Source organism: Armigeres subalbatus, chromosome 2 (genome assembly GCF_024139115.2).
Source record: "Armigeres subalbatus isolate Guangzhou_Male chromosome 2, GZ_Asu_2, whole genome shotgun sequence".
Lineage (NCBI taxonomy): Eukaryota > Metazoa > Arthropoda > Insecta > Diptera > Culicidae > Armigeres > Armigeres subalbatus.
Genome location: NC_085140.1, coordinates 312,883,242 through 312,899,335, shown reverse-complemented (window position 1 = coordinate 312,899,335; position 16,094 = coordinate 312,883,242). Strand labels below are relative to the sequence as shown.

The following is a 16,094-nucleotide window of genomic DNA, read 5'->3' as shown; positions in this document are numbered from 1 at the left end:
TTGTAGCTACAAGATGATGCAAATTGGCTCCATCTCTTGCGCTTTTTTGTGTCCCAGAGGAGTTACAAATACGAGGCGTGGTGCATAACTCAGACCTTTAGTAAGTCATTCCACAGTTGTTGTTACTCACTGTGAAACAATTGGTGTTGCTTGGGCACAATATATAATCTTTGATTTTGGATATAAATAACTACTGCCTGTAAGTACAACTTAATACGGTGGTGCTTCGGTTAAAGAATACCGCTATCACTGGACCTCGGGCCTTTATCGGAGAAATTATCCCTGACGTCATAAGAACTCTTTAATCCATTGAGAAAAAAACGATTATAGGTTGAGATTGAAAGATTTAAAGATTGAGTTTTGATTTTCAAAGCATTCCAGTTTCATCATGACGTTTTTCCTCGTAAAAAGAAGAAGAAAACGAATATAAATTAGCAAAAATTGGGCTGTCTATTCCTGTGTGATGCGCGGTCGTACAAACGCCAACTTTGTTTTATATATATAGAAGAGATATCATATAGCATAAGCAAAGAAAAATAAAATGATATAGATCATGATAAGAAGCAATGAGATAAGTTTAAAATAATAGTAAAAAATATTTAGAACTAGTTTACCCGGCAGCCGCCCGCAACGAGTGCCGGCAAACCATCAGGGAAGAAAAAGAGAAAAGCTGGACAAACTTTCTAGACGGAATCAACAGCAACCAACCCTCCGCCGAGCTTTGGCGTCGAGTGAATTACTTCCAAGGCAAGCGCAAAGCAAAAGGCATCTCCCTCAAGATCAACGGCACCGTACAACGCGACCCCTCCGCCGTAGCGGACGTCCTGGCTGACGAATTCGGAAGACACGCATCGTACCTGGAGTACCTGGATCACTTCCGGAAAACACATCGAGACCCATCCTCGGAAATCAGCGCGATCCAGATCCCACCCGACAGCGGAGAAGAATTCAACAGGCCCTTCACGTTCGCTGAGCTGGAGTACGCCCTCCAAAAGGGAAAGGGCTAGTCAGCCGGCCCCGACGACCTGGGCTACCCCATGTTGAAGCACCTGCCCGTCGGCGGAAAAACCTCCTTCCTCAGCTCCATCAACAAGGAGTGGCAAGAAGGAACGCTCCCGACACAATGGAAGTCCAGCTTCGTCGTGCCCATTCCGAAAGGCCGCGGCTCTCCCAACGACGTCGACAACTACCGACCCATCGCCCTCACCAGCGTAGTCTCCAAGATAATGGAGAGAATGGCCTATCGAAGGCTCATCGAGCTACTGGAGAAAGGTGGCCACCTGGATAACAGGCAACACGCGTTCCGACCAGGCAAGGGTACTAACACCTACTTCGCCGCACTGGGTAAAATATTGGACGCGCAAGAAGGAAAGAGCACCAGTGCGTTCAACCGCACCTGGACACCCGGTGTTCCAAAAAAAACTGAAGTCGTGGGGGATCACCGACAACATGTTGCAGTTCATCAAAAATTTCCTATCAGACCGAACCTTTAGGGTCCTGGTAGTAAACCAAACATCAAGAGCAACCAAGGAAGAAACCGGGGTCCCCCAGGGCTCAGTAATTGCCGTCACCCTCTTCCTCATCGCGATGGAAGGCGTGTTCGACCGACTACCGAAAGGGATATACATCCTGGTGTACGCCGACGACGTCCTGCTGGTGGTTACAGGAAAGCACCCCAAGGCTACGCGGCGGAAACTACAAGCGGCCGTCAACGACGTGGCCAAATGGGCCAAATCAGCCGGCTACGTTATGTCTGCGGGTAAGTGTTCCCGAACCCATATATGCAGCATCAACCATCGACTACCCCATCCCTACCAAGAAAACCTGCAAGATCCTCGGTGTCACAGTGGACAGAAAACTCAATTTCAGTGACCACTGCAACCGAGTACGGGGTGAATGTGCATCCAGAATCAACATCGTAAAGAGCATTTCAAAAAGAAGATCTAGGAGCGACCGCTCAACGCGGCTCCGAGTAGCGAATGCAATCATCTGCAGCCGACTCCTCTACGGCATCGAGCTGAGCAGCCTCAACCTTGACAACCTCATCGCCCTGCTAGGGCCAACATATAACAGGACTATCCGGATAGTCTCCGGACTGCTCCCGTCGACCCCGGCGGATGTGGCCTGCGCCGAGGCCGGTGTGCTACCCTTCCGTTTCCAAGCCACCGCCTCCCTCTGCAGCAAGGCCATCGTTCACTCCGAGAGAACAAAAGCAAGCCAAAACCACGACCACCTCAACGACAATACCAACACGGCTCTCCACAACATCTGCGGTAAAAAAAATCCCAAGATTGCCGGCCTCCGACGCCTGGGACCGAGACACTGGCAAACCCCCACTCCCAAAGTAGACCTCAAGCTCAAAGAACGCCTCTCAAAAAACCCAAACCCAGCTGTAGCACAGGAAACCTTCAAAAACCGCATCCGGGAAAGGTACCAGCAACACGACATCCGATTCACGGACGGGTCTAAGGCTGCCGGCAGAGTCGGCATCGGAATTTACTCCTCCACCCTCGATGAATCGTACCGACTGTCGGACCGTTGCACGGTCTACTCAGCTGAAGCAGCCGCAATCTTCAGGGCCATGGCCATACCCAGTACACTGCCGATCCTCATCGTTTCGGACTCAGCTAGTGTCCTAACAGCCCTGGCGTCACCAGCCAGCAAGCATCCATGGATCCAAGCGATCGAATCAGTAGCCAACCGCAACACCACGCTCCTCTGGGTACCCAGCCACGCAGGAATACCCGGCAACGAATATGCAGACGCACTGGCCAATCTCGGAAGAACCGACGGCTTTATGAGCAGAGAAGTCCCGGCAGCGGACGCCAAACTGTGGGTAAAAACAGAAATCGCCACAGCATGGCCAAACGACTGGCGACGGCAGAGAACCTTCCGTCGCATGCTAAAGAACTCGACCCTACCAGGCAACGACAGCGACAACCGTCGCGAGCAAGTGGTGCTCTCCAGGCTGAGAACGGGCCACACCAACGTCACCCATAACTTAGGTGGCACCAGCTTACATAACAGATGCGAGGAGTGTGATTGCACTCTGAAAATCAACCACATCTTCGGCACATGCCCGATCTACCACACAGCCCGCACCAACAACAACATCTCCAATGCCTACTCGGCCCTGCAAAACAACCCGCTGGACGAGAGGAACACAATCAACTTCCTCAAGACGCCTACCTCTACACTAGAATATAGTAGAAAACCTGGCATCACACCACGACAACCCAACGAATGAAGACCCCCGCATCGAAACTGGACTATTCTCAAGAAACCACGGAACACGACCTGAACCCCTCAAAAATAAACCGACCCGGCAACGAAATTGGACTACTCTCTCAAAAAAATGGAACACAAATCGAATTAACCCTGGAACCCCAATAGACCCCGCAATGGACACCCTCCGGAATATGCACCATCCATGATGGAAGACTGAAGATCTCCTTTTTTATTAAAAACAACAACTAGAATAACAAATTTGTAAAAATGATATGTAATACCCTTTATATATTTTTTCTAATACCAGAGGTGAGCCAGCCAAGGGCTGAAAACCTCTTAAATAAAGACGATAATAATAATAATAAATAGTTTACCCGGCAGACGTTGTCCTGCATAGTAATAGTACACCCAAAAATCAAATCTGACAATTATTGTATAAAATCTTGGCATATACAAATAAGTGAGATTAGTGAGATGCCCAATTATTATACAATTTCTGTAAGGTTCTTATGCAAAACTTTATTAAAATCTGCCATCCGCTGGTTGGGTGTAGGCAAAAATGCACATTGTGAACCTACACGAAATTTCCATACGAATCTTAATTTTAGTTTTTAACGATTTACTCGTGAAAAATTTTTCACAGTAGGAAATATCATATAAACCCGTCGGAAACGATAACGAACAATCTGCTGAAAAAATGATATATAGGCGAGGCGATCAGTAGCTGTTGTAAGAAACGCATGATGCATACAATGTATATAGTTAATATAATTAAATATTGTCTCCAATTTCCATGAGGATGAATACCTGTAATATGATGTTAAGTGAAACAAATATTTTGAAAAGAGAGAAGGAAGAAGGATATAGGAAGGAAGGATGGTAGATAAAAGAAGGAAGAAGGAAGATGAAAGAGGAAAGAAATAAGAAAGAAGAAGCTAGAGAAATAAGAAGAAGGAAGAGAGAAGAAGGATGAAGGAAGAAAGAAGAAGGAAGAATGAAGAAGGTATTAGAGTGTTTCCTTGGGTATAGGTAACCAAATCAAATAAGATCCCATATGAAAAAAACACGTGCATTTACGCACGCATTGCTCGGAGCATAAAATCTGAGGCTAAAGATTAACATAAATTTCTCCAAAACCCTCTGACACACCCTGACGCTCGCTTGACATACTGCCTTTAGAGTGAAATGTTGCGTTTTACGCCTCAGATTACATGTTTGCGACAATTTCTTGTTAGACAAAGTTATTTGAACTTTCAAGCGATACAAGTTTGTGATATCTTATGAATTGATATCTAGCTTCTGCAAAAAGATAGCGGGAATTCATAGAACTAAATCTAAATGACATTTAACCGCACTGTTCAGGGCTTTTAACGTTAATCTGATTAAAGGTCTGGTGGAGCTTGAGCTTGATTGACTGCTCGTAGTTGCTACTCCATTATGACCAGATCAGCTGTTCTTGCACAGGGAACCAACAGATGTTTGCTTGGGACTAGCACACATCTTCAATGTACAAGTACTGGTGATCTCATTTGTTAGGTCATACTGGCGCCTGCCACGTCAGAATGCAAGTCAATGTAGGGAAGGGGGAGGAAATGATGATGCAATCACTCGCCCACTGCAAGCCGAATATACCTCTGCACTTGCCACGAGTTCATGCGGAATTTGTTGGAATTTTTGGGTTAGGTTCGAGAGGCAGAGGTCCGTCTTGGTTAACGAGCTGCCAATGTGATAGATAGGAGAAGGTAACTGATGGAATTTCCAATTGGATGTAAAAAACGAGCTCTATAGTTCATTTCCAATTCTAGCAGATTACTGATAGAATACTCAAGTTGAAGGTATAGGAATAGTAATGGAAACGGTATGGAAGTCCATTTCCAGTTCTAGCGATTGCTAGAACATGAGAGATAAAGAGAAAGATACAAAGTAGGAGAATGGAACGGACCTGGGATTGAACCCACGACCTCCTGCGTATGAGGCAGAAGCAGTAGCCATATGACTACCAAGCCCGCTATTAATCTGATTAAAGGTCTGGTGGAACCGTTTTACTAAGAAAGGACAGTTAACTTAAGTTCTGTTCTGTTAGGTTATTTAATTGAAACAAATTCTTGGTAGTAAGCGACGTCGAAGTTATCACAATTATATTTTATGGCTCAAGCCCCCTCTCTATTTTTAAATAGAAAACTTTTGTTTTCAATAAAAAAATAAAAGGCGTCGAAAAAATGCTTTTTGTACGTCTTCAACCATCGTTTCAATCCATTAAAATAAAATCCCGGGCTAATAGTACCTAGAAAATTGTGAAGGGTGCCCGCCCTGTGCAGATTATCAACTATTTATTTGATCCTCCATAGCAACCCAATGCACGCAAAGCTACGTTGCGATCGTCGACGTCACCGTCATTTCGCCTCACGCATCCATGTAATTCTAATGCTAGGGCGCGAATTTTGGACTTGGGTGTTCTTCTGCGGCGCGATAGTTAGGAAAACTTGGCAACGCAGCTGCGTTCAAGTTCGCCAACGCGTATTTTTTTCATTTTTCATACTTGAATCTACCTGTCAAGTTAAGAAACTGGTTCTGGCACATCGCACATTTTCGAGTTGTGGTTTGGATGTCGTTGTAAAAGACAATATTTTTTTCTTCCTATCGAGTTGAGGCTTACAACTTACAGAGCGATGAGGAAGCATTCGGAGGTATTTGCTCGATGCCTGATTAGCGAAGCGCAGATTAGATGCTTCGCTAATGAACAAACGAAGCTTCATCGTTATAGGCTGTAATGGAATTTATGGGCAGCACGTTTTGGATGGGAGATTTCAGAAGAGCTTGGCCGAGCGATAGTGTGTAAATTGCCTCGCTTAGCCTTGACTTTTACATCTTGGGGTTGAGATTTTTACGACGCAGTCGGCAGATCGGCCGCATCAAGTTTACATTTGAGTGTTCAGCCTATTTCCTGTTTTCGACAATACCTGTTTGTTGAAATGAGTGATTTGCATTTCAATTTCCGATACCGACCGAAATGTTGGCTTCGATACTGAGGATAACCGTGCGCCTCCATCGATAGTGATCGTTTCTTAGAAGTTCGATCAACAATATTTAATCTTTCTAAAGGTCATCACTCAATGTTTACGATGTCATTTCGTCATAAAATTATATTACTTATCAGTCACAAGGATTGAATATTTCTCACGCTTTCTGCCTAGACTTGATATGCTGATAATCTCAATCTGAGAAAGATTTATTTGATGTATGATCAAACGAGCAGCTTTCCCGAAAATATTCTCTTTCAGATCCCATCAATGTAATGTTTACCTTTCATGTAAATTATGACAAAATATTGAATTTAATTCTGGTTGTCAGATCTTTTCCGTCTTTACAAGCAAGTGAAACAAATGTCGAATATCGATTTTCATTCCTGGTCGTATGTATAAATTTTAGCTTGCCACGATTTTTCAGTTTAGTAAGTATCCATTTAAACATGACTCTCAATAACCAAGTTCAGCTCTTTGGTGCCTAGATATTCGACTGGTGTTTCCTACAGAATATTGTGGTGTCTTTCGTTATATGCAGTTTTAATTAGGCGTGCTGGTAAAATTTTCAATTGGAAAGAACTATTAAGGTGGAGTTTTGAAGAAATAATGTTCCCATCTTAAATCTTATCTTGGGAACAATATTGTTAGAATGGATAGGTTACTCGTGTTTTTGAGTTGATTGAATTCCTTTTACTTTAACTCAAAATTTCCACATTATTTTCACAGGAAAAAAAAATGTAACTATCCTAACTAAAAGTAATCCCATCTAATAAATTTTGAAGTGTGAGCTAACGCTGTGTTGATAACAGCTATGCGTTCTTTTCCAAGCGATTGGAACTACCGAAATCATAGACACTGATAAAGAGTACGTAAACGCATTCAAACGCTATGTGTGACCCTGATGGCTGCCTGATCATAGACACGTTGAATATAACGTAACTCTTTGTTATCTGTCAATGGTTAATCGTGTACTCCAAAAATAACGTTTAAAACTGAAAATAAAACAAAAACACTACTTTATAAATTTTATAGGATCTCATTAAAAAAGCTTTCTTTGTTTTGACCGGAATTTGGGTCAAGTGCTTCTCCTAATGCCTACCTCAATCGATGATGAAGGAGTGCCGCAACCATAATAATGCGTTTGTGTGGGAGGGCTCATACTTGGGGAATACGATTCATACGAAACGCAACCAGAAAAGCGTGCAATCAAGGCCAATCGATTGTGTACCGAAAGTGTTATCAGTTAGTGAATGGAATATGATATCAAAATTAGAGTTTTTTTTTTACCAACAGCAACTGCAATCATAAAACGTAATCACCACACTCGGTTTTATACCGTCGTTTTTAACATGTTTAATCCTTCAAATAAACATGGATGTTTTTTTGCCTTTTATGCGGATTTCTTAACAAAAATACGAATTATAATGGCTTGGTGTCTCGAATACAAAAAAAAAAAAAAAATGAAAATCTAACAAATCAATCGGAGAAATATTGTACGACGAATGGAAAATTGAAAAGCAATTCCAAAAACTTTTGAAATTCTTCAAAACTGAAGATAAAGTTTGCACGATGCTGGATATCTTCCAAACGATTGGTAATCTTTTTAAGGTTGCATTATTAGCTGGCAGACTAATTTCAAGCGTCAACAATTCTCCGAAATTTCTCCAGAAGTACCTCAACGAATCCCTCATGATTTTTTTTCCCGCGAGTTCGATGGACATTCCTTCAGATATTTATTCGGAAGTATCTCCAGGAATTCCTCTGGAAGTTCCTCAAGGATTTCGTCCGAAAGTTCCTCCAGAAGCTTATGAAGGAAATCCTCCAGAAATTCCGCCAAGATGTCGTCAGGAAGTTCCTCCAGCATTTCGTCTGAAAGTTTCTCCAGGATTTCGTCCGGCAGTTCCACCAGGGATTCCTCCGGAAGTTTATCCGGCGATTCCTCAGGAAGTTCATCCAGAAGTTCCTCCGGAAGTTCCATCAGGATATCCTGCGGGAGTTCTCTCATGATGTCTCCTGGAAGTTCCTCCAGAATTTTGTCCGGAAATTCCTCCAGGATGTCGTCCGGAAGTTCCTTCAGGATTTCATCCGGAAGTTCCTCCAAGAATTCCTTCGGAAGTTCCTCCAGGAATTCATCCGGAAGTTTCTCCAGGATTTCGTCCGAAAGTTCCTCCAGGATTTCGTCCAGAAATTTCAGAAATTTCTCCGGATATTCCTTTACGGAATTCCTACAAAATTTTCACGAATTTCTCCACGAAGCTTCTTTAAGAATTTCCTCGGAAGCTTCCTCAGAAATTTCTTCATAAGTTCTTCAGGCAGTTCGTCCAGTAGCTCCTCAGACAATTCCTCCGTAGGTTTTTGCAGGAGTTCTGCCGGAAGTGCCTGAATAAATTTCTCTAAAATTTCAAAAATTCCTCTGGAATTCAGATATTCTATGGAAGCTATTTCAAAATTTCACAGTGAATTCCTCCTGAAACTTACCTGCGGATTATTTAGATTTCCCGAGATGAACCAGCCAAATGCTGAAAATCTAAAAAAAATAAAGCTAATAATAATAAAAAATATTTAGATTTTTGACGGATATTTTTCTAGAATGTCCACCAGTTTTTCCTCAAGGCATTACTCATCAAATTCTTCATGGAATTCTTTAAAGAACTTCATAAATTACTTCGAAAACTCCAGATATTTCCCAAAACATTCTGCCAAGAAACCCCAGGAGAAGAGTTTTGGTTTTTTTTTTGTAATTCCTTCAGAAAATCCTCCGGAATGCACACGAAAATTCCCCTGGAAATTTTTTATTTGAAGTTCTCTCGACAATCCCCAGTGAAACATTTACAAAAATTTCGTTAATTTTTTTGCCTGGTACTTCCCAAATATCGCCCCTGGAAATTCTTCTACAAATACTCTGCCTTCTAATCCTCGAGTTTCTTCATTAGTTTCCGCGGAAATTTCTTCAAGAATGCTACTATAAATTCCTCTATAGATTCTCCAATAAATTGCTTTGGAAATTTGTTTCGAAACAGCTCCAGAAATGCCTTTAGGTATACTCCAAAAAATCCTTCAGGAACTGCTCCGGTATATTCCGGTATATGGTGGGATTAATCGAATAAATTCTTTATAAAGTGCGTCTCGAAGGATTTCTTGAAGAAGTTCCCGAAGAAATTCTCAAAGAAATTTCCGGTTCAAATCCTACAAATTTTATAAACTTTAGAATAAATTCATGGGGGGAATTTTTAAAGAAATTTTTGACTAATTTCTCAATAGACTTCTTAGAGATAATCTAAAAAAAAATGCAAGAGAAATTCGAAAAGCTAATCCTAGTTGAATAACTGTAGCATTTTTTTGGGTGAATTCTTGAAATAATGTACGGTGGATTTCACGATGGGCTTCCAGGAGATATTCTCGAACTTCGAGACTCGAAGGAAGTACTAAAATAATTTCCATAGTGAAATTCAAAAAGTTGAAGTATTTTCAAAGGAAGTTTATAAGAAACTAGTTTACCCAGCAGATGTTGTCCTGCATAGTAGGCGAAAATGCGTGTAGTGAACTGCTCATGCCACACTTCCGTACAAATCTTAAATCTAGTTTTTCACGATTTACGCATGAGCAAAGATCATATTCCTGCGTTGGAAACTATAATGAACATATCTGCTGAAGGAATGAAGAAAATCCATCCAGTCGTTTTCGAGTTATGCGGATTCGAACACAGACCATTTAAATTTTATGACAGTTCTAAAATCAACAATCACCCAGTTATAAAAATAGCAGGTACTTTCCAATAAGACCAATAAGGAATCTGTCAAAGCAATTCGATATGTGCCAAAAGTCATCTTGTTGTATGAACAGCGTTAATCGCAATTTACAATACTGTCACTTTTAAATTGAAATTGAGTTGAATTTAGGAAATGAGATGCAGTCTTAAAAAAAATATGTTTACCTGAGCATACTAGAGCAAAATCAACTTAATGCTTGGCAGAAGGAAGGTCGTGTGATATGTGCCATCACAAATATTGCCCTCCGCTCGCTTTCAAATCGACTTCTATAAAAACATTCTTCATGCCTGCCGTATCCTAACGGAACTATCAATTCTATACTTTCGCCTCTAATGCTATCATGAACATGTACGTCCGAGTTTGGAAGATGATATTAGCATTTCCATATCATTAACTTAATGCTAGTTGCAATCACAGGCAAACAGACATAGAACTCAGTGAAATTTTCATCGTTCACTGATTCACTGATCAATTTGAATAATCATTAGTTATATTATTATTTATTCAGACTAAGGCCGAAGTGGCCTGTGCGGTATATTCTCTATTCGAGTCTTCTCTATTCGGCTCGGTCCATGGCTACACGTCGACAACCGCGCAGACTACGGAGGGTTCGCAAGTCATCTTCCACCTGATCGATCCACCTTGTCCGCTGCGCACCTCGCTTTCTTGTGCCCATCGGATCGTTGTCGAGAACCATTTTCACCGGGTTACTGTCCGACATTCTGACTACGTTCCCAGCCCACCGCAGTCGTCCGATTTTCGCGGTGTGAACGATGGATGGTTCTCCCAGCAGCTCATGCAACTCGTGGTTCTTCGCCTCCTCCACGTACCGTCCGCCATATGCCATATGCTCCACCATAGATGGTACGCAGCACTTTCCTTTCGAAAACTCCAAGTGCGCGTTGGTCCTCCACGAGCATCGTCCAGGTCTCGTGTCCGTAGAGGACTACCGATCTAATGAGCGTTTTGTAGATTGTCAGTTTGGTACGGCGGCGAACTCTATTCGATCGGAGTGTCTTGCGGAGTCCAAAGTACGTACGATTTCCAGCCAGTATGCGTCTCCGAATTTCTCTGCTGGTATCATTTTCGGCAGTCACCAGTGAGCCCACGTACACAAATTCTTCTACCACCTCGATTTCGTCACCACCGATGTAAACTCGAGGTGGGTGACTTACATTGTCTTCTCTTGAACCCCTTCCTATCATGGACTTCGTCTTCGACGTGTTGATGACTAGTCCGATCCGCTTAGCTTCCCTCTTCAGTTTGATGTAGGCTTCCTCCATCTTTTCAAAGTTACGTGCCATAATATCTATGTCGTCGGCGAAGCTGGACGGACTTATTGAAAATTGTACCACTCGTGTTAATCCCTGCTCTTTGAATTACCCCTTCCAAAGCGATGCTGAATAACAGGCACGAAAGACCATCACCTTGCCGTAACCCTCTGCGCGTTTCGAAGGGACTCGAGAATGCCCCTGAAACTCGAACTACGCACATCACCCGATCCATCGTCGCTTTGATCAACCGTGTCAGTTTATCCGGAAATCCGTTTCCGTGCATTAGCTGCCATAGCTGGTCCCGATCGATTGTATCAATGCGGCTTTGAAGTCGATGAATAGATGATGTGTGGGCGGGCACGTTGTATTCGCGGCATTTCTGCGGTACTTGGCGAATGGCTAACACCTGGTCCATGGTCGAGCGTTCCCCCATAAAACCAGCCTGGTACTGCCCCACGAACTCCCTTGCAATTGGTGCTAGTCGACGGCATAAACTTTGGGAGAGTATCTTGTAGGCGGCGTTCAGCAATATGATTGCGCGGTACTTGCTACAATCCAGCTTATCGCCCTTTTTGTAGATAGGACACATGGATGGAAGGTGTCCACTCCTGTGGCAAAACTTCCTCCTCCCAAATCTTGGTAATGATCTAGTGCAGCGCTCTAGCCAGTGCCTCACCACCATGTTTTTTTTCTATTTTTTTTTATCTGAGAATAGATTGTTTATTGTTTATTTAATGTCAATCAACAGGCTAAGGCAGCCCCAATGATTGTTTACTTAATCTATTACAGTTTACAATAAATCAGGTAATTAACACATTTGTTTCTAGCAATAAAGAATAATTAACATAAAACAAATACACGAAAAATTACAATTACAAACTACATTTAACAAAAAAAGCAAATCATTTGTTGATTTATGGCTCCCAAAAGCTATTTTCATGATTCACGAATTCCCTGAATAACAGGCCCGTCGGCCACGTTGATTTCGTGGAATTAGTTTAAAAACTTCTGGTCTGTAGCTTGATCCCAAAGCGTTCGAAATCATTTCACGCATAGCATCGTCGGATACATGTTTGGCTACTCTTGTGAAGAATATCCAGCACTTGCGAGTGCCAACGGAAACATTGTCTGAATTCGAGCCTCTCGAAAACTGATCCGAATCATTCAAATTAGATGTTAAATCATTGCGGTTGGGGTTCATTCGGGGCGTTGAAATGCACGGTTCTGCTACCACAGTGTGAAAAAACTCTCCTGGTAGTTGGTCAACCACAGGGGCTTTGTTGTTCTTCAGCCGGCCATTTCGTCCTGGATTTCCTGGAGATCCGGAGCCGGTAAAATTTTGTCTTGCGTGCGTTATCCCAGGTTTATCACCACACCGCCATCTTCGTCTGCCACATCGCTATTCAGGTGTTCTTCGTAGTGCTGCCGCCACCTTTGGATCACCTCACGCTCGTTCGTAAGAAGGTTTCCTTACACATATCAGGCTGTGGAACGTGGCCCTTACGTGAACTGTTTAACTTCTCATAGAATTTTCGTGTGTTATTAACGCGGTACAGTTGCTCCGTCTCTTCACGGACTCGATCTTCCTGCTAGCGCTTTTTCCTCCGACAAATCGAGTTTCGTCTGTTCCGCGCCCGTTTATATCGTGTCTTATTCGCCCTCGTGCGGTGTTGCAGCAATTTCGCATGCTGCATTCTTCTCTTCCACTAACTGCTCACATTCGCTGTCATACCAGTCGTTTCTCTGATCCGGGGGCACCGTGCCAAGTGCAGCGGTTGCGGTGCTACCAATGGCGGATCGAATATCTCTCCAGCCATCTTCAAGAGACGCTGCGCCTAGCTGCTCTTCCGTTGGGAGTGCCACTTCCAGCTGCTGCGCGTAATCTTGGGCTAGTCTACCGTCTTGTAGCCGCCCAATGTTAAGCCGCGGCGTCCGACTTCGACGCGTGTTGTACACCGTCGAGAGTTTTGAGCGCAGGCATACTGCAACGAGGTAGTGGTCGGATTCAATATTTGCACTGCGGTAAGTGCGGACGTTCGTGATGTCGGAGAAGAATTTACCGTCGATTAGAACGTGGTCGATTTGGTTTTCCGTTTCTTGGTTAGGTGATCTCCATGTGGCCTTGTGGATATTTTTGCGGGGAAAGAAGGTGCTTCGGACTACCATTCCGCGGGAGGCTGCGAAGTTTATGCATCGTTGGCCGTTGTCATTCGATACGGTGTGCAGACTATCCGGTCCGATGACCGGTCTATACATTTCCTCCCTTCCTACCTGAGCGTTCATGTCACCGATGACGATTTTGACGTCCCGCAGTGGGCATCCATCGTATGTCTGCTCCAGCTGTGCGTAGAACGCTTCTTTCTCGTCGTCGGGTCTCCCTTCGTGTGGGCAGTGCACGTTGATGATGCTATAGTTGAAGAAACGGCCTTTAATCCTCAGCTTGCACATCCTTGCGTTGATTGGCTGCCACCCAATAACGCGTTGGCGCATCTTACCCAGCACTATGAAGCCGGTTCCCAGCTCGTTGGTGATGCCACAGCTTCGGTAGAAGGTAGCCGCACAATGCCCGCTTTTCCACACTTTCTGTCCTGTCCAGCAAATCTCCTGCAACGCCACGACGTCGAAGTTGCGGGGATGTAATTAATCGTAGATCATCCTGTCGCAACCTGCGAAACCTACACAGTATAAAAATGTTACAGCATATATGATGTAACAAAAAGGCTCCGACACATTCGACTCATTTTTCCATCACTTTTTAAAATTACAGGTCGTCGTTACTATGGAGCTTGTATTCAATATTGTGTACAAGAAAAAGTTGGTTGGGAAATAAGAGGTTATTGAACACAAAATTATGCGTTTAAATATTTCCATGGCGTGTAATTTTCAGAATTTTTAACTGTGTAGCGACTTGCAATTCCATGTTCCAAGCTTCCAATCGTGATCCTGTATTCGTCGCCTAGGTCTTTGCCGATTATATCGAGTCGCATTATCTCTTATATTGTTCGTAATGATTGGTTTTCCAGGCGGCTTATTGGGCCTGCGCAAACCTCCTATCTCGTCGGAGGGCCGTCGTGTCAGGGCTGTTTAGCGTCCCACCTAACACCAGGACTTGGGCTTGTGCGCTTTGAGCGGCACACGGTCGCTTTGGTGGGGCCTACTTGCGGATACATGCAGCTTTTTATAGAGGTTTAACAGGGCCCACTGTCAAACCCCACCACATCCTAGGCAAGCCCCACAACTCGCAGATGGCCTGGGGAGGGATCGTCAAGCCCTTGGACATAGTCCCTGCTGCCCGATTCCTCCAAGAACTTTCTTATAAATTACTTCGAAAACTCCAGATATTTTCCAAAACATTCCGCCAAGAAACCCCAGGAAAGTAGTTTTGGATTTTTTTTTTGTAATTCCTTCAGAAATTCTTCCGGAATGCACACGAAAATTCTTCTGGAAATTATTTATTTGAAGTTCTCCCGACAATCCCCACTGAAAAATTTACAGAAATTCCTTCCGAAATTTCGTTAGCTTTTTTCCCTGGTACTTCCCAAATTTCGCACCTTGAAATCCTTCTGCAAATACTCCTGCCTTCTAATCCTCGAGTTTCTTCATAAGTTTTCGCGGAAATTTCATTAAGAATGCTTCTATAAATTCCTCTATAGATTCTCCAATAAATGGAAATTTGTTTCGAAACTGCTCCAGAAATGCCTTTAGGTATACTCCAAAAAATCCTCCAGGAACTGTTCCGGTATATTCCTCCAGACGGAATTTGTGATTAATTTTTGGTGGGATTAATCGAATGAGTTCTGAGAAAAAAAATCCTTGAATCAAGTGCGTCTTGAAGGATTTCTTGAAGAAGTTCATGAAGAAATTCGCGAAGAAATTTCTGGTTCAAGTCCCTATAAATTTTATAAACTTTAGAATAAATTCATGGGGGAATTTTTAAAGAAATTTCTGACTAATTCCTCAATGGACTTCTTAGAGTTAATCTAAAAAAAAAATCTTAAATTCTTAAACGATGACATTTGCCATTTTAATAATCGTCCTAAATTTTTAGCTAATTTGGATGTAATTTGACTGAGCACAAGCAGTTTGAAGCTTGTATGAAAATTACTATAAAACAGTAACTTTTGTGAAAAACCGTTTCCCCATCATTGCTGATTAAGCTCTAAAATGTATGAATACGTTAGCAACATAGGAAATTTAACAAGGAAAATATCGTCGTTGTTGCTAAACGATTTGATGCTGGCAACAAAAGTTATTAGGGAAATAATGAATTGTGGTAAATTTAATTTAACACGTAAAAGAATAACATCAATATCAATAATGAGCATTTCTGTTTTCTTTATAATTTTGCTCACAAAAGTCAGATTGCTTCGCAACAACAACTGACTTTCAGCGTAGGATCTATTCTATGATGGCGATGCGTTAAATATATTCAAATAGATTCTGGGCTGCTTCACGAAACGATCCTTTACATAAGTGGCAATTCTCATAGTAATTTTCATATAACCTTCAAAAGGCACGTGCACAATCAAATTACATCCAAATCAGCTTAAAATTTGGGAGGACTATTGAAATAGCAAAAACAATCGTTTAAGCACAGGGGAGCGGAAAAGTCAAAATTTGAATCACTCTAGTGTCATCCTTTACCCCTCACCCAGCTGGGGTGTTGGTCAAGTAATACTACGAATAATTTGATCATATCTCATGCTCCGTAATGGTGCCCTTTTTGTTAAGAAGACTAGTACTACAAAAAGGAATCACTCCGGAAGCAAGAAAGGTTTCTTAGGGAGTGCAGGGAACGG

At 42.7% G+C, this 16,094-nt stretch overlaps 1 protein-coding gene across 1 annotated transcript; it reads left to right on the top strand.

Moving 5' to 3' along the window:
* The first annotated feature begins 1,037 nt into the window (after positions 1-1,037).
* LOC134209865 (uncharacterized) lies at positions 1,038-3,247 on the top strand. The gene is made up of 3 exons (XM_062685885.1): positions 1,038-1,380; positions 1,481-1,759; positions 1,848-3,247. Exons 1-3 carry the CDS (start codon positions 1,038-1,040, stop codon positions 3,245-3,247), a joined length of 2,022 nt encoding a protein of 673 aa, XP_062541869.1.
* Positions 3,248-16,094: the final 12,847 nt, after the last annotated feature.

Bases quoted from the DNA above. Each gene is read 5' to 3' on its own strand.
- LOC134209865 (XM_062685885.1), top strand. From the start codon at position 1,038: ATGTTGAAGCACCTGCCCGTCGGCGGAAAAACCTCCTTCCTCAGCTCC. The intron at 1,381-1,480 runs GTGCGTTCAACC...ATTTCCTATCAG, and splicing joins GCAAGAAGGAAAGAGCACCA to ACCGAACCTTTAGGGTCCTG. The intron at 1,760-1,847 runs GTAAGTGTTCCC...TCGGTGTCACAG, and splicing joins CGGCTACGTTATGTCTGCGG to TGGACAGAAAACTCAATTTC.